Source organism: Bufo gargarizans, chromosome 1 (assembly GCF_014858855.1).
Source record: "Bufo gargarizans isolate SCDJY-AF-19 chromosome 1, ASM1485885v1, whole genome shotgun sequence".
Classification (NCBI taxonomy): Eukaryota; Metazoa; Chordata; class Amphibia; order Anura; family Bufonidae; genus Bufo; species Bufo gargarizans.
In genome coordinates this window covers 398,464,598-398,483,337 of record NC_058080.1, presented here as the reverse complement: position 1 = coordinate 398,483,337, position 18,740 = coordinate 398,464,598, and the positions used below count along the sequence as shown (strand labels likewise).

Sequence of the window (18,740 nt, the reverse complement as noted above, 5' to 3'; positions counted from 1 at the left end):
CTCGGGAAGTCTTAAGGGCGACATAGAAATGCCACTTGCTCCTAGATTAAGGCCTAATGGCATTTAAAATGTTACAAACAGTAGGTTAACGACTTCTTTACACCAGAAAACTGGTGTAGGAGGAATGATAAATCTCCCTCCACAGTCCTTACAGTAATAAAGTATTTTGCCGGAGATTGAACCTTTTTTAATCCAGACAAAGGGTCCCTTTTTTGAGAGGACTTCACATATATCGTGTTCCTCACTTAAACATCTCTTTTCAAGACTAAATATATTTAATGCTTATAGTCTGTACTCAATAAAATCTTCCATTATTAGTAGTTAACAGTACCAGTTTTGTATATTTTCCTGGAAAAGATAATGATAATTTATCCTCAGGATAGGTCATCATTATCACATCAGCGGGGGTCCAAGTCCCGACATCCCCGCCGATCAGCTGTTTCAGGGAACTGCTGCGGTCACCGAAGTTATGGTGAATGATGCAGGCTCCCGACAGCTTTACAAGGACAGAGCCATACATCATATAGTGTCAGTGCTTGGTATTGCAGCTCAGCCCCGTTGATGTGAATGGGGCTGAACTGCAACTGGGCTATTTGACTGATGTACAGTCATGTCACTGACCTAGGAAGAGGCTGTGGCGCTCAAGGCCTCGTCCAACAGCTGATCGGCGGGGGTCCCGGGTGTTGCACCCCCGCAGATATAATACTAATGACCTATACAGAGGATAAGTCATAAATATATTTTCCTGGATAACACCTTTAAGCTCACCCATTTTGCTCGCTAGACTTCTGGCACCTGTGAACATATTCAATTTGAGCAATGTGATTTTTGTCTTCCCTGTTGGTGTGTAATACAGTTGGTGTGTAATACATCTCTTTGTCTGCTGCCATAACTCTCCCCCCAGTCTATTTCTCCACCTACCAATGTCATCTGGCTTTCTTTTCCCCCAATATACTTATGTATCTTCGGCTAAAGTATTGTAGCATTTATAGCTCTTTTATATATATACAGTCAGGTCCATAAATATTGGGACATAGACACAATTGTAAAATTTTGGGCGCTATACACCACCACAATGGATTTGAAATAAAACGAACAAGATGTGCTTTAACTGCAGACTGTCAGCTTTAATTTGAGGGTAGAAAGTAATACAGACCAGCGACTCAACCTATAGACCGAACGGATGTGGGTGCTCACCTCTCGGTCCACCCATACCGCACGGTAGACAAAATTGGTAATAGAAATAGAGGGGCACTCCGTATAAGGGAACAGGAGACGGCAGTTCAAAACTAATAATTAATCTAAAATGAAAGACATTGCATCAAACAATCACAGATAAAAACATCCATATAATATAACAATAAAAAATTACAATAAAAAATGTCCATAGGGGCAGGGCCCTGGAGATGGCCAGATGGTAGTAAGAGTTCAAGGGTTAATGAGTATCAACACTCCCCACAATGAAAATCAGTCCCAACAAATCTTGATGCACCTAGACAAGGCTCTAAAAAGCATAATCTGACAGCGTCAAATAGATGGTATAAATGTTGCACACTGTCCAGCTTCAAACCTCCAGTATAGAAGGACAAACAATTGTATCCAGTCCTGGCAAGAATCTCTATTCAGATGTTGTAACAAAATTGTAGCAAAACGTCTCTTACCCTATGCCGTCACTAGGCTCAGTGAAATGAATCAGAGAAACAGCCGATCACAGCTCAACGCGGCGTCCCACGTGGTGTGGAGTCTGAACATGACGTCTCACGTGACTCCTCGGCTAGGGCAATGTTGATGTAATCAGTTTTTCTTAGAAGCACCGCCTCAATGCGAGACTGACTGTGCAGATCACCCCGACCGACGTTGTTTCCTCTCGGTCACTTGTGGTTGCTTGGGGGGAAATGGCTCACTGTCCCAACTAGCCCAAACGCGTTTCAGGGAATACACCCCTTCCCACTTGAAGCTGGACAGTGTGCAACATTTATACCATCTATTTGACGCTGTCAGATTATGCTTTTTGGAGCCTTGTCTAGGTGCATCAAGATTTGTTGGGACTGATTTTCATTGTGGGGAGTGTTGATACTCATTAACCCTTGAACTCTTACTACCATCTGGCCATCTCCAGGGCCCTGCCCCTATGGACATTTTTTATTGTAATTTTTTATTGTTATATTATATGGATGTTTTTATCTGTGATTGTTTGATGCGATGTCTTTCATTTTAGATTAATTATTAGTCTTGAACTGCCGTCTCCTGTTCCCTTATACGGAGTGCCCCTCTATTTCTATTACCAATTTAATTTGAGGGTATTTACATCCAAATCAGGTGAACGGTGTAGGAATTACAATAGTTTGCATATGTGCCTCCCACTTGTTAAGGGACCAAAAGTAATAGGACAGAATAATAATCATAAATCAAACTTTCACTTTTTAATACTTGGTTGCAAATCCTTTGCAGTCAATTACAGCCTGAAGTCTGGAATGCTTAGACATCACCAGATGCTGGGTTTCATCCCTGGTGATGCTCTGCCAGGCCTCTACTGCAATTGTTTTCAGTTCCTGCTTGTTCTTGGGGCATTTTCCCTTCAGTTTTGTCTTCAGCAAGTGAAATGCATGCTCAATTGGATTCAGGTCAGGTGATTGACTTGGCCATTGCATAATATTCCACTTCTTTCCCTTAAAAAACTCTTTGGTTGCTTTTGCAGTATGCTTTGGGTGATTGTCCATCTGCACTGTGAAGCGCCGTCCAATGAGTTCTGAAGCATTTGGCTGAATATAAGCAGATAATATTGCCCAAAACACTTCAGAATTCCTCCTGCTGCTTTTGTCAGCAGTCACATCATCAATAAATACAAGAGAACCAGTTCCATTGGCAGCCGTACATGCCCACCCCATGACACTACCACCACCATGCTTCACTGATGAGGTGGTATGCTTAGGATCATGAGCAGTTCCTTTCCTTCTCCATACTCTTCTCTTCCCATCACTCTGGTACAAGTTGATCTTGGTCTCATCTGTCCATAGGATGTTGTTCCAGAACTGTGAAGGCTTTTTTAGATGTCGTTTAGCAAACTCTAATCTGGCCTTCCTGTTTTTGAGGCTCACCAATGGTTTACATCTTGTGGTGAACCCTCTGTATTCATTCTGGTGAAGTCTTCTCTTAATTGTTGACTTTGACACACAACTGTTGTGAAGTGTGTTTTCTTCACCAGGGAAAGAATTCTTCGGTCATCCACCACTGTTGTTTTCTGTGGTCTTCCAGGTCTTTTGGTGTTGCTGAGCTCACCGATGCATTCCTTCTTTTTAAGAATGTTCCAAACAGTTGTTTTTATGCCTAATGTTTTTGCTATCTCTCTGATTGTTTTTTTCTTCAGCCTAATGATGGCTTACTTAACTGATAGTGACAGCTCTTTGGATCTCATCTTGAGAGTTGACAGCAACAGATTCCAAATGCAAATAGCAAACTTGAAATTAACTCTGGACCTTTTATCTGCTCATTGTAATTGGGATAATGAGGGAATAACACACACCTGGGAATGGAACAGCTGAGAAGCCAATTGTCACATTACTTTTGGTTCCTTAACAAGTGGGAGGCACATATGAGAACTGTTGTAATTCCTACACGGTTTACCTGATTTGGATGTAAATACCCTCAAATTATAGCTCACAGTCTGCAGTTAAAGCACATCTTGTTTGTTTCATTTCAAATCCATTGTGGTAGTGTATAGAGCCAACAATTTTACAATTGTGTCTATGTCCCAATATTTATGGACCTGACTGTAGATGTCATAACATGTTGTTAGGCTTTAATTACACCATCTTCCAAGGAAAGGGCATTAACAAAAATCCTACCTGCAGCATCTAGTAACTCCTTGTCAATCTTCTCGGTCAAGAGACAGTACAATCCCTGAATTCCAACAACCTTCTTGAGAAGTTCAGAGCGTGGTACAGGATCATCAGAGTCCCATTGCTCAATATCGCAGCTGGCAGTAAAAATAACATATAAGTCAAAATAAATTCTACAAAGTGTATGTCAAATATGGGGAAAACCAAACTGCTTAGGCTAGGTTCACATCTGTGGTGGAGTTTCCAATGGGGGCTACTGTTGCAGATTCTGGCTAAAATGCAGGCATGAAGGAACAACGCCACTACAGAAACCTGACTGACATCAATATGGTCAGTGGGATACATTGGGAGCCATTGGTGGCTGTCATACTTTATTTTTCTTTTACTTTTTTTGCTTTTAGGCCAGAACAGAAATTTCTTAAATATGCTGGAGATGTGAACCCTTGCCTGCAGTAGTCACATCTAAAATGAAATAAAAAATAATCAAATCAATAGTTAATGGCCCTCATGTATGAAAATGAGTGCAGACCTAAATTGGACCACTTGTTTATAGCAACCAATCAGATCTCTTCTTGCACTTACCAGTACAAAACCTAGGACCCCTGTGGTTCTTTTCAGCAAACATATCTCTGTACAAAACACCATGGTGATTTAAAGGATAACTGTCATTTTTTTTAATTTTATTTGCTAGTTTATAAGAGCTAGTCATGTATACCTGAGTTATTAAAATAGTGACTCACCTGACTTGGTATAAAATAAGTCTTTTTTATTGCTTCAATAACTCACCCATCCAGATAATCCATGTGCAACTTAAAGATCTTCTCCAGAAACATATAGGAGGTGGAGTACTCCCCCAAAAAATGATGGATAAGTTATACCCGTTGTTCCCATCAAAACCTTCATGGTACTTTTTACCTAAAGTACATAAGTCACTGGACCAACCTCCAGGCCGCCCGATTGTGGCAGGGATTGGTTCTGTGACAGAGCCCCTGTCTAAATACATAGATTGGTTACTGAGACGATCGTTGAGTAGTATACCCTCATATCTAGAGGACACCAATGATTTCCTTCAGTGGCAGGAGGGTTTCAGTTTGGTGTCATTAGACGTAGAAAGCTTATACACCCAAATACCGCAGATTAGGGGGGTGAGGGCAGTAATGGAAGTACTCAAGGGTACGGATAAGAGTAGCCAGTATTGTGAATTCATTAAAGAGGGACTGGATTTTATTTTACCTAACAATGTATTTAGGTTTGGGAACCAATGGTACTGACAAAAGGAAGGTACGGCAATGGGGACCCCGGTCTCTTGCACATTAGAAAACATCTATCTAGCGAGGTTAGAAGATAGGTTTGTATTCTCGATTAACAACCCATTTTTACATCATATAAAATTGTTTTTGCGCTACATCGACGATATATTTATGGTATGGCCAGGAACAGAGTCACAATGCAAAGAATTTGTCTCCTATTTAAATACCATAAATTATATTAATATGAGATTCACAAGTGTTTTCGGGGGGGAACACCCTAGAGTTTTTGGATGTGTTTGTCGGGGTGACAGGCGACAGGTTGGTAACAAGGAGCTATCATAAGCCCACCGCAACCAACTCCTTGCTGCACTACGACAGCTTGCATCCTATGAGTGTTAAAAAATGTGTCCCTTATGATCAATTTATAAGATTAAGGAGGATTAATAACACAGATGAAGATTTTATGCTGCAAGCGAAAAATCTTAAAGAACGTCTTAAAAAAAGGGGTTACCCCACAAAGATACTAGATGAGGCCATGGAAAAGTCACTTACCTTTTCCCAAGGAGATCTCCTGAAAAGGAGGAATAAAAATGTAAATGGAAAAGGAAGAGGGGAAAAAGAAAAAGAAACCTTCTCATTTAGGTATAGTCTGATGGCTGACATCAGTCGGAAGACAATATTTAAAAACTGGGACATCTTGAAAAAAGATACTACCGTAGTCTTCAAGAATTCACTTCTGATAAACCCACACACTAAGAGATCGTCTAGTAAGGAGTAGGTTTGTTGAGGATAGACCCGTCACTTGGTTAAAAGATACACGACCAGTAGGTAATTACAATTGTGGCAATTCTGTCTTCTGTAGCTCTTACCTCCAGGGAAAGGCATTGAAGTTTGGAGGATTAAATCACAAAGTAACGAGTTTGATTACATGTAGAAGCACCTATATGGCATATTTAGTGTTATGTCAGTGTGGCTGCTTCTATATAGGTAAGACTATCAGAACTTTATACGAGAGGTTCAGAGAATACATACATTCCATTAATACAGGCAAGGGATGCCCCCGTTTGATAAAACATGTTAATGAAGCACATGGGGGAAACCCAAGAAACCTTAGATTTGCAGGGATAGAGACAGTTCCCCACCTCCCTCAGGGAGGAGATAGACATCGGGCATTATTAAGACAAGAAGCTAGGTGGATTATACGGTCAGGAGCAATGGGCCAGTTAGGACTTAATGATAAAAACGACATGAGTGTATTTTTATGAGTTATATGTAATGTTCAGATTTTATGACATAGCGTCACTATCAAGGGTTAACACCACGGAGATCCGTGGTGCCCCCTGGGTAGTAACGTATAAAGGGAGATGCAGTCTAGCATCGTGAGGTCAGTGGCCAAGAAGAAGTGCGGATAGCGTGAAACGGCCGTAGCCGCAGTGTTACTGTGTGAAATGCATGTCCGCCCCTTACCTTCTGCTTTTATGTGAGTTTTTGAAGCAATAAAAAAGACTTATTTCATATCAAGTCGGGTGAGTGGCGCCTTAATTCTCTCTCACTATTTGGATGTTTAAAAGACTATTGTGGGCAGAGCACCGCCTGCTGGATATACACCTGAAAACTGAGATTGCTGTACCTGGTAATTGTCATCAGGAACTAGAGTAGTGCCATCCTGCTGTTGACTTCTCATAATTTGCATGTATACCTGAGTTAGTCTGTCAATGATTGTCAAAAGATCTGTAATTACCTTATAATAACAGCTTTCATTAATGTCCTCTATCCCTTTCCACTGCTCCCTTTGCTATGACCGTTGCTATGGCTTCTCTGTCCTTTTAGTATAAACAGAAGACAGAGGGGCGGTCTTCCACACTGCATGCCTGCATTAGTCTTCAGAGTGAGGAGGCGTGTCTCTCAGTGATCCAATCTGATTGGCTGGCAGGGAGCTGCTGGCTACAGCAAGTGTGTATGGGAAGTGAGGGAAAGCAGTTTTGGCCTCAGAGAACTGGCAGAAGAGCCATGTTGAGAAGGTCCCCATATTGTAAATGTTTAAACAGCCGTAACTAAGGGAAAAACTCAAGGAAAACATTGGTATGTGAAGAAACTAAAGATTGCTTTATGCATAATGCTGCTGCAGCAGTAACATATGCAAAAAAAATTTTTTTTAATGAAAACATGACAGTTACCCTTTAAGTGTGAATCAGAAGAACCCTGGGGGTTCTGGGTGTTGAGGCTGTCATATGGATGCTAAAATACAACCTAGAACAGATATACATTTTACTATGTAAACACTGTAAACATGTCTATTTTCTTGTTTATGAAGACATGTCATCATCAGGTTTCCAATCATTAGGATGAGCTACACTACAGCATATCATGGGAGACCTTTAAAACAAATGACAATAAGATTTACATTAGAAATGAGGGTACATGCACACAACTGGCTGTGCATGAGCCGTTTATTTAAAGGAGTTTACTAGGATTTTCAGATTGACAGTCTGTCCTCAGGATAGGTCATCGATATGTCATCACTTTGGATCAGACTATCAGCACCCCTGCCGGTCAGTTGTTCAAAAAGGCCACGACGCTCCATGTGCACTTAGGCCAGTGACCTCACATTCATCGGTCACATGACCTAGACGCAGCTCAGTCCTATTCAAGTGAGTGGGGCTGAGCTGTAATGCCAAGCAAAGCCGCGATGTGCTTGGTAAGCTGCGAGGAGGCTGCAGCGCTCATCGTAGTTCCGGCGAGTCCGGCTGCTTCCTTAGACAGTTGATTGGTGGCGGTATCGGGAGTTGGACCCCTGCTGATCTAATATCTATCCTGAGGACAGGTCATCAACATGAGAATCCTTTTGGCTCATACACAGAGCCATATACAGGTGCAGACAAAGTGTAAACTCTCAATCAATAATTAACTGTGCTTTCACCTTAATAACACAGTCTCGCAGATAAACCTGTGGCCTCATCTCAGCAACATATTAACAAAATTTTACCTAGCATCGGACTTTATACATTGCTGCTGGAGGGTAACAAACCCATTTCCATGTAGCGTGATGTTTCTAAGGCCTCATGCACACGACCGTATAGTGGTATCCACATACCAAGGATTTGCAAAGTACAGATACCTTCCATACGTACTACACATTTTTCTCACTCCCATCAATGGAAATTACTGTTCTCAGATACAATGGCTTCAGAATACAATATTTTCAACTTACAATGGTTATTTCTGGGCCATCATAAGTCAAAACCAGATTCAACATACAATATCTCAGACTCCGATCCAACCAATCAACTTGGCCATTTCACTGGTAAAACACCTTTTTGGGTTCTCTAGTATCTCCTCTGCGGTACGTGTTCTCTGCTACTTAAAACACTGCCGATTTTCCACACGCAAGTCCACATAGTTTACACCACATGTGGCTGCACCTTTAGGCACATTTTTCAATAGTGTCGTAAGAAGGACAATGACAAAACAAGACAATGTTCATCAAAAATGGGCATACTAGACACGCTTCTTTTCTTTTACTCACATCATTTATGTTATACATATATTCCGTAGCGAAAACAGCAATAAGGAAATTTAGTACAAACATCACTATTTTATTAAAAAAAAAATTCAAATTGAATTTCTTTTTAGCATAATGTTTTAATAAAAAAACAATTTTCTGGCTTAAGTTACACATAGCAACCAATTAGATTCTACTTTTCATTTTCCAAAGGAGCTCCGAAAATTGAAAGGTGGAATCTGGTTGCCATGTGCAACTAAGCCAGTTTTCCTTTACGCCAGTTTTGATAAATCTGCCCCTTAGTTTCCATGACTGTCGGAGAAAGTACAAACGCTGTGTTCGGCAGTCCTATAGAAGTGAATGGAGCGGTGGCCATAAATGCACACCACTCCTCCATTCTCATAGGACCTCAGACCTTGTGATCACTAGGGGTTCCAGTGGTCGCATATGGTATAAGTACTGTAAGGGATAAACCCTGAAAGTTAGGCTTGGTAGATGTAGCATTGTATACTGCTGGGTTGTTTTCCTTTTGTATGTGCTGGGTTTAAAGTGGAACTCTGTAAATGCATTGTATTACTTATGTTGATCTGGGAACTGCAACATTAACGGGGTTGTCCTGGTTCAGAGCTGAACCCGGACATATCCCCTTCTTCTCCCACTCAGCCCCTCTGACATGAGCATCGGAGCCCTGTGCTGTATCCTGCAGGGCGAGGGCTTTTTTGTTTACGTTTTTACACTGCTAGGCAGAGGCTTCCTTTAAGAACTGCATTCATAATACTACTGACTTCAGACCTGAATTTTTTAAATAATACAAGCGAGTTGTTCAGAATAATTAAAACGCAAATGACAGGTAGCAGTGTGTTAACAAACAACTCGCCTTTTAAAACCCCCTTTGTTCCAGAGCAGTGGCTACAGGTGGTCTCAGCCAGTCCAGCACTGTTCTTACACACATGACTGCAACATGATTGGCTGCAGCAGTCTTGTGACCAAGAACAGGACCGTCACTACTGGTCCAGCGGTTACATTAAAGTAGCACACCCACAAAAAATGTTATTCTCTGACCGGTTAGAAAGGGACATGATGTAAACTATAGTGAAGGTAATCTTCTCATCAGTGTCTGTATTTGTGAGCTATAACCTTCCTTCTGCTTCTCGGCTGTGTTATGTGACCAAGTCTCTGACTCTCCAACTCAGTGGCGTACCGCCCATAGAGGCAGACCACGCCACTGCTATGGGGCCCGCGGCACTGGGGGGCCCGTAGCGCAGATAAGGCCCCGCCCACTGATGACCTGCAGCCGGCTATGCGGCTGCTTTTCTCCCCAGGGCCCCCCCATGTTTAGCTGAATCGCCTCCCAGAGGCGCGGCTAAGTCCTCAACACCCGCCCCCCTCCTCAGCGCCGCGCTCTGCAAACACCCGATCCTCCTCTCGTCGGCGTCCCAAATCCCGCGCAGGCGCAGTGCCGGCGATTGCCTGCGCCTGCGCTCTGATAATACGGCTGAGGGCAACAGCTTCAACATCGTCACTGGGCATGCGCCGAGCCCAGTGACGATATTGAAGCTGTTGCCCTCAGCCGTATTATCAGAGCGCAGGCGCAGGCAATCGCCGGCACTGCGCCTGCGCGGGATTTGGGACGCCGACGAGAGGAGGATCGGGTGTTTGCAGAGCGCGGCGCTGAGGAGGGGGGCGGGTGTTGAGGACTTAGCCGCGCCTCTGGGAGGCGATTCAGCTAAACATGGAGGCAGTAGTAGTTTTCATATTTAGGCGGGCACGGCACTTCAGAGGGGCACCGTTCCTGGGCACCGTAGAGAAAGAAAGACGCCCCTCTGGGCTCCAGTCCTTACAGCGTCATTTGCATGTCCTAAGAATCGATTTTTAGAAGAAAGGACAAGACTGACATGGAAAAGAAGAACACAGATGGAAAAAAGGTACTTTATTAAACATGGATCCATGAGTACCTTTTTTCCATCTGTCTTGTTCTTTGGATTGTGAGTCTTGTCATTTCTTCAAAAAATCGATTCTTATGATATGTAAATGACGCTGTAAGGAGCCCAGAGGGGCGTAATTCTTTCTCCACTGTGCCCAGGAACGGTGCCCCTCTGAAGTGCCGTGCCCGGCTAAATTTGAAAACTAATAACGCCTCCAAGTTCATCTAAATCGCCTCCCAAATCCGATCCTCCTCTCGCTGGCATCCCAAATCCCGCGCAGGCGCAGTGCCGGCGATTGCCTGCGCTCTGATAAGATGACTGACGGCACTGCGCCTGCGTGGGATTTGGGATGCCGGCGAGAGGAGGATCGGAGTGTTTGCCGCAGAGCGCGGCGCTGAGGAGGGGGGGTGTTGAGCACTTAGCCGCGCCTCTGGGAGGCGATTTAGATGAACTTGGAGGCGTTATTAGTTTTCAAACTTAGGCGGGCACGGCACTTCAGAGGGGCGTTCCTGGGCACCGTGGAGAAAGAATAACGCCCCTCTGGGCTCCTTACAGCGTCATTTACATATCATAAGAATCGATTTTTTTAAGAAATGACAAGACTCACAATCAAAAGAACAAGACAGATGGAAAACAGGTACTCTGTTAAACATGGATTCATGAAAAAAAAATTGGGGGTAAATTGCTAGTGACAGATTCCCTTTAAGGCTACTTTCACACTTGGGTTCAGAGCGGATCCGTCTGGTGTCTGCACAGACGGATCCGCACCTATAATGCAAACGCTTAGATCCGTTCAGAACGGATCCGTTTGCATTAACATGAACAAAAAAAAAAAACTATTTTTTTTTGGTTCATGATAGTGCAAACGGATCAGTTTTGACTTTACATTGAAAGTCAATGGGGGACGGATCCGTTTGAAAATTGAGCCATACTGTGTCAACTTCAAACGGATCCGTCCCCATTGACTTACATTGTAAGTCTGGACGGATCCGTTTGCCTCCGCACGGCCAGGCGGACACCCGAACGCTGCAAGCAGCGTTCAAGTGTCCGCCTGCTGAGCGGAGGACAGACGGAGCCATACTGATGCATTCTGAGCGGATCCGCATCCACTCAGAATGCATTAGGGCTGGACGGATCCGTTCGGTGCCGCTTGTGAGAGCCTTCAAACGGAGCTCACAAGCGGAGCCCCAAACGCAAGTGTGAAAGTAGCCTAACATGGCACCCCAAATAAGGAGACCTGCAGGCTGCAGCAGATATCCCATGTGACAGGTCACCCCCAGGAAACCCCTAACAGTTTCTGTAGGTCATGTATAAATTTATTTAATGGGGGTGTGGCATGGGAGGAGCAAAGTCAGGAAGTGGGAGGGGCCATGGTGGGTAGTGGGCGGGGTTAAGGGGCCCAATTCAGATTTTTGCTATGGGGCCCAGTGATTCCTATGTACGCCTCTGCTCCAACTGACACGGCATCTTATGTGTGGACAGGAAGTCAGTTTCTTTATGTATTTCTACAGAAGCCTCAATGTCAGTCTCATAGGAAAGAATAGAGAAGTAACCGGCTTTCTGTCCTGTGTCGGTTGGAGATCAAAGTGTTGGCCACATGACACAGCTGAGCATCAGAAGGGAGGTTATAGCTCATGAATACAGTCACTGGTAAGAAGATTACTTTCACTACAGATTACATCATGTACCTTTCTAACTGGTCAGAGAATAAACATTTTTGTGAGTGCTTCTTTAACCCTTTCTACCTTGGAGGTTTTTTTGTTTTTGCGTTTTCGTTTTGCGCTCCCTGCCTTCCTAGAGCCATAACTTTTTTTTGTTTTTCTGTTCACATAGCTGTATGAGGGCTTGTTTTTTGCGGCACAAGTTGTACTTTCCAATGCCACCATTTAATTTTGGATACAATGTAGTGGGAAGCGGGAAAAAAAAATCCAAATGGGGTGGAATTGCAAAAAAAATATCAATTCCGCCACAGTTTTATGTTTTTTTATTTTTTATTTAAGACATTCGATGTACAATAAAGCTGATCAATAACTTTCATTCTACAGGTCAGTACGAATCCGGCGGTACCTTATATGTATAGTTTTTCTTGCGTTTTGATAGTGATAAAATAATTAAAAAGCCGGAACAAAATCAATTTTATTTTCTCGTGGCCGTATTTTGACCCCTATTACTTTTTTATAATTATGTGTACGGAGCTGTATGGGGGCTCATTTTTTGCAGGGAGATCTGAACTTTTCAGTGATACTATTCTAGATGGAAGCACAGACTACGCTGTAATACTCTATTGGTCTGCAGGACCAAAAAAATCCCTTTAGGGATCCCTATTTGGCAGTTAAAATCATAACTTTATTCATAATTTTATTACTAACACACATCTATTTGAGAACAAACAAGGAACAATTAATTAAAACTCTCAGTGGTAAGGAGTTGTGAGACACTATTCAGTAAGTCTGGTTGCCTGATTTTGCAACCTTTTATAACAATGTATTTGTATCCGGCTCTATACAGTGAATACCTTTTAATATATAGTTGGAGGGCCGTTGATGTGTGAGACCTCCCCTTTATTGTGGACTCTTATGAAGTTCACAATGTAGGCTCAGCACGTGAAATGTACACTTGGTTTTATTTTATTTGAGTTCAATAATAGTCGTGCTGGGACTCATATATTGTTACCATTCCCCTGTTTAGACACTTTTGTAATGTCACACTATTACAATAATTCGGAGTGGCTACAATGTTGCCTCTATTTATTTCATAGAGGTCAGTGTGGGCACATCTCTCTGTACAAATACCGCTGAGCAATCGTGTGCCTGCAGTGACGCTGCTCGGCACTAGAGGTAGGTGTTTGGACAATCACATCAATCTCTATCTCCTTTCACCTCACTCTTATCCATATATTGTATGGCCAGTACTCCTCTCACTCACTCACACACTGCCTAAAAGTAGGTTCGCATCACAACACCCCTCCCGACATGTTTCGCCGCTGTTGCGGCTTCGTCAGGGGATGCGGGGTATACGTATACCCCGCATCCCCTGACGAAGCCGCAACAGCGGCGAAACATGTCGGGAGGGGTGTTGTGATGCGAACCTACTTTTAGGCAGTGTGTGAGTGAGTGAGAGGAGTACTGGCCATACAATATATGGATAAGAGTGAGGTGAAAGGAGATAGAGATTGATGTGATTGTCCAAACACCTACCTCTAGTGCCGAGCAGCGTCACTGCAGGCACACGATTGCTCAGCGGTATTTGTACAGAGAGATGTGCCCACACTGACCTCTATGAAATAAATAGAGGCAACATTGTAGCCACTCCGAATTATTGTAATAGTGTGACATTACAAAAGTGTCTAAACAGGGGAATGGTAACAATATATGAGTCCCAGCACGACTATTATTGAACTCAAATAAAATAAAACCAAGTGTACATTTCACGTGCTGAGCCTACATTGTGAACTTCATAAGAGTCCACAATAAAGGGGAGGTCTCACACATCAACGGCCCTCCAACTATATATTAAAAGGTATTCACTGTATAGAGCCGGATACAAATACATTGTTATAAAAGGTTGCAAAATCAGGCAACCAGACTTACTGAATAGTGTCTCACAACTCCTTACCACTGAGAGTTTTAATTAATTGTTCCTTGTTTGTTCTCAAATAGATGTGTGTTAGTAATAAAATTATGAATAAAGTTATGACTTTAACTGCCAAATAGGGATCCCTAAAGGGATTTTTTTGGTCCTGCAGACCAATAGAGTATTATAGATTTATATCCCGAGGATCCCTAAAAAAGGGACTGTGGAGATTAACAGACTACGCTGGGAACAAGTATAACAATGTATGAGGAGAAAATAGAACAAAATCCAGCTTCCAAAAAGTGACAGCCTTTATTCCAAGTGCTCAGTGAAAACCATACGCGTTTCGGATCATGTCGCTGTGATCCTTACTCATGACAAAGTGGAAATGCAAACCTGGGCTATTATACCTAGTACCACCAATCATATGTGGCCACAAGGGATACGCTCATACACAGGTGCAGAGAGCATTCATGCAAAAATTAAAACATATTAAAATAATCCATAAAGAGAGAGGGGTTCAATAATGTAATATCAAATCATGTTTGCTATTCAGACCTGCAGGCATACAGGATCCCATTTGAAAAATCCAAAATGACTCCCTGTTCAAAAGCTTGCGTTTGTAATCCCCACTCCTATTGGGCGGATTAACCCTCTCCATGCCTTGAACAAGGAGGCCTGTCTTATTTGTACCTGCTATCACTTCATGCAAATGGCTTCTTCAGTTTTTTCCACAGCTAATGAATGATCTTAAAGTAAGGATACAAAAGCATTTGTCCGACATACCGCATACAAAAAGCAGGAATGTCTCAGCCGTTAGTTTACATTATGCGGCTGTCCACCAAGGAGATACTACATGCCTTTCTTTTCAAGGCTTGGAGAGAGTTACGCGTAGTCCATGCTTCCATCTATAATTAATTCAGGTTAGCGCAGCTAATCGCTTTTCTCTTTTTGTTCATTCTGGAGTGTGTATGACTTTTTGATCACTTTTTATTTAATTTTCTTGTAGAAAATGAGGTGACCAAAAATGGCGAATCGGCCATTTTGACGCTTTTTTCCATTTCGCTGTTTGCCGTATGGGGGAGATATTTTTATACTATGGACGTTTTCACACATGAGGATACCCATGATATGTATTTTTTATTTATTTATTTTTTAGTTCTTTTATTTTTATTTTGGGGAAAGGGGGGTGATTAATATTTTTTATTATTTTTAAAAACACATTTTTTTTTTACACTTCTTTATAGTTCCCATAGGGAACTATAATATGCAATCATTAGATTGCTAGTCTCATAGACCCCAATGCATTAGCATTGGAGTCTATGAGAAAATTGCTAGTTACCTATTACAGGCAAGGGCGCCATAGAAAATACTATGCAGCAGCCTCCTGTCATTTACAAAGACAGGGGCTGCTGAACACAAGCTCCGGCATCTCCGATCATCGCACTGGGGTGAGCCGGAGCATCACTGGAAACACGCGCTTCCGGTGTTTCATGCGCTCAGATGCCATGGTCAGGATTAACCACAGCATCTGAAGTGTAAAATGTCCGCGACCGACATTACTGCTGGTTGCGGGTGTCTGCTATAAGATGCTATGGCGTCCACTCTGCCCAGGAGAAGGCGCCATCTTTAAAGACCCGGCCAGTGCCGTACTAGTACGTCGCTGGTCGGGAAGGAGTTAAACATATTTAATATCTTAATTGTGCATTTTTACCGTAAAGAGAACCTGTCACCACTAAATTCCGTGCAGTCTGTAGGCACCATGTTATAGAGCAGGAGGAGCTGAGCAGACTGATATATAATTTTGTGGGAAAAATTAAGTAATGCTTACTATTTATTTATTTAAACCCCTCCTTTTTTATGCATCGGAGTGATGTGGGTGGACCTACTCAGTGATCAACAGACTTGCCCATATGCTTAGGCCTCATGCACACGACTGTTCCGTTTTTTGCGGTCCTCAAATTGCGGATCCACAAAACATGGAAGCCACCCGTGTGCCTTCCGCAATTTGCCGAATGGAACAGGCGGCCCATTGTAGAAATGCCTATTCTTATCCGCAAAACGGACAAGAATAGGACACACAGGTCCGCATCTTTTGCAGCCCCATTGAAGTGAAAAAAAACGCGGCTCGGATGCGGACCAAAACAACGGTCGTGTGCTTGAGGCTTAAGTCATGCACACTTAGCTGTCAATCTCACCGAGTGACACTACCCACATGATCCTGAACATAAAAAAGCAGAGCTAAGTGAGTAAATTATTTTAAATTAAGCTTTACGGAATCTTTTCCTACAATCTGCTCCGCTCCTCCTGCTGTATAACATGCCGTCTGCAGATTGCACTGCATTTTCTTGGTGACAGGTCCTCTTTAACAAAATCAGATTGTGTAAATGACAATAATGAATAATGATGGCAAGCAGAAACATACATAGCACTTTCATGGATATAATAGCACATTTTGGCTTACCATCCTGACTGACGGAGAATCTTCATACCATCTGGTGGAATCCTTCTGGTCACGTAAACCTTTGGGAAGTGTTTTCCTGAAGCCTTCATTGCTTGGGACCTACAACAGGTGTGGAGATCTACAACTAATGTCCTGAGAAGAACCTTCAAATGACTGGAAATCCACATAACATGTACTATGATATTAACACGATTTCCAGAGGACTTTGGATCTCACTTTTGCCTAATGACCAGGTTTGGGGGCTTGAGTAAACAGGTAAGTGGGAGGATAGTGAATTTTGTAGCCAATGAATATTTTCCATGTGCCATGTACTCTCCCGACCTCTTTTCAGCACTGGTAGATGATTAATCAGTTATAGAACACAAGTCTGTTACAGTCCTAATTCTTTCCTGTAATATACAAGGTATAGCTTGTAAGATGGGTGAATACTTTGTATGTAATGCATAGGTAAAACATTTTAAACAAGATTTCCTATATGTCCAAAAGAAAATTGTACCTGGTGTCCTGGTAGAAAGTCCTAGAAGTGTGCTCTAAATTGTCTACCAAATAGAGTTCCTTGCACCTTCTGGTGCTTGAGGGTGCCTTCACATTTGGCCAAAAAATACACACTGAGATCCACAGGTGTGTATTTTTAGGCTCATGCAGATTTTGGTGCGGTTCTTATGGTGGATTTTGATGTCTATTTCATTCCAGAATATGAAATCTATGGAGAAATTGGGCTTCACAAAATCTGAACAGACGCACAGAATTTTAGAGTAGACAAATTTAAACTCCATAGGAATATATAGGGAACTATTTATAATGTGGCTTTTTCTGCAAAGGCATTCTAGCAGGTGTAAAGGCTCCCTAACCTGGAGATATAGAAATATTATCAGCTATCAAAAAACCCTACAAACAGTAGTCTCACATCCTCAAGTCACCACGCATTCACTATACTGGCTATTGTATAGTGGGACTGCATGCCTCAAGTACCCTCAATATCTTACCTTCAGATCTAATGTAAAAGCCATGTGCATGGACTCTGTACTGTGGCACACACCGTACATTACTTATTAGTGCAATTGTCTGTATTATGTATGTATACCCCTTTTCATATGTACAGCGCTATGGAATGAATGGCGCTTTAATAATAAATAATAATAATATTGGTAGGAACTCTGTGCTACAGTATGGTGGTTCAGTGAGCTTAGGTTCTATGGAAAATACCTGTGTAATACTTTGTGCAATGAAGCTTCACATTTTTTCCCACAGCATAAAGCGCAAGGGGAGTGTATGGCCGTGTGCATTACGTTCTAGTGCACCCATATTCATAGTTAATGTGTTCTGTAGGCAGGCTCGGCCTGGCCCACAGGCATACAGGGGAATCCCAAGGTGGGCCTCTAGTCTCCCACCTCCTGTACAAGTGGCACATAACACAGTAGACTTACTGCACTACATACACATAGTCAACGTATAGGACCTCAACCAACCTATGGTCATATAAAAAACTTGATAGATTATTTAAAAAAAACTACCCAGTCTATTACTATAGACACAATCAGAGCTGAGATGAGTTCTAGGTGTGGAGGAAAGCTGCCAGTGTCCTCTTCTCCCCAGGACCTACCTTCTCAAAGTTGCTACAAGGACCCCCCATATTATATCATCTGGTAGCATCTTGCTGCTGTGTGAGCAGGTAATATCTGACTGTATCCGTACAGTGGGCCCCAAAATACATTTTACTGGTGGGCCCAAGGCACCCCAGTCCGACACTCTCTGTAGGTACTGTGCCATCAGTATTACAGGCAGTTGTAATTCATCGCCATCTACATGATTCATAGCTAATCCCTTCTGTTAGCAGTCGAATTACTGTTGTCAGTATTACAGATCAAGAGAAGCGTCAGGTCTAATTTATCACTATAGACTTAACTGTGCAGTGCACCAAGATTCAAGTCGTCAGCAGAAGTGGCAGTAACAGTATGCAGTGGCATAGCGTGGGGGGGAAGGGCGGGGGAGACGTTTCCCCGGGCGCAAAATTGCAGGCGGTGAGGCCCTGGTGACAAGTGGGGGGCGGGGGCGGGGCACAGGGAGATGAGCGCTTCCATACAGATGCTCAAAATATAGGATTCTTTTTTCTTTCTGTTTTTCTGACGGTTTAGAAGAAGGGAAAAATAAACTATGATGTCAACACGGACCAAACAGAAACAATGG

General features: G+C 42.7%; 1 protein-coding gene across 1 annotated transcript in view; it reads right to left on the bottom strand.

Annotated features, from left to right (window-relative positions):
* LOC122931760 (glyoxylate reductase/hydroxypyruvate reductase-like) overlaps positions 1-16,770 on the bottom strand; it is a 48,151-nt gene extending 31,381 nt beyond the window's left edge. Inside the window, exons 1-2 of the mRNA XM_044285822.1 lie at positions 16,554-16,770; positions 3,846-3,976 (exon numbers count right to left, since the gene is read on the bottom strand). Coding sequence (XP_044141757.1) covers positions 3,846-3,976; positions 16,554-16,720 — 298 coding nt within the window. The 5' untranslated portion in view covers positions 16,721-16,770. The remainder of the gene's footprint in view (positions 1-3,845; positions 3,977-16,553) is intronic.
* Positions 16,771-18,740: the final 1,970 nt, after the last annotated feature.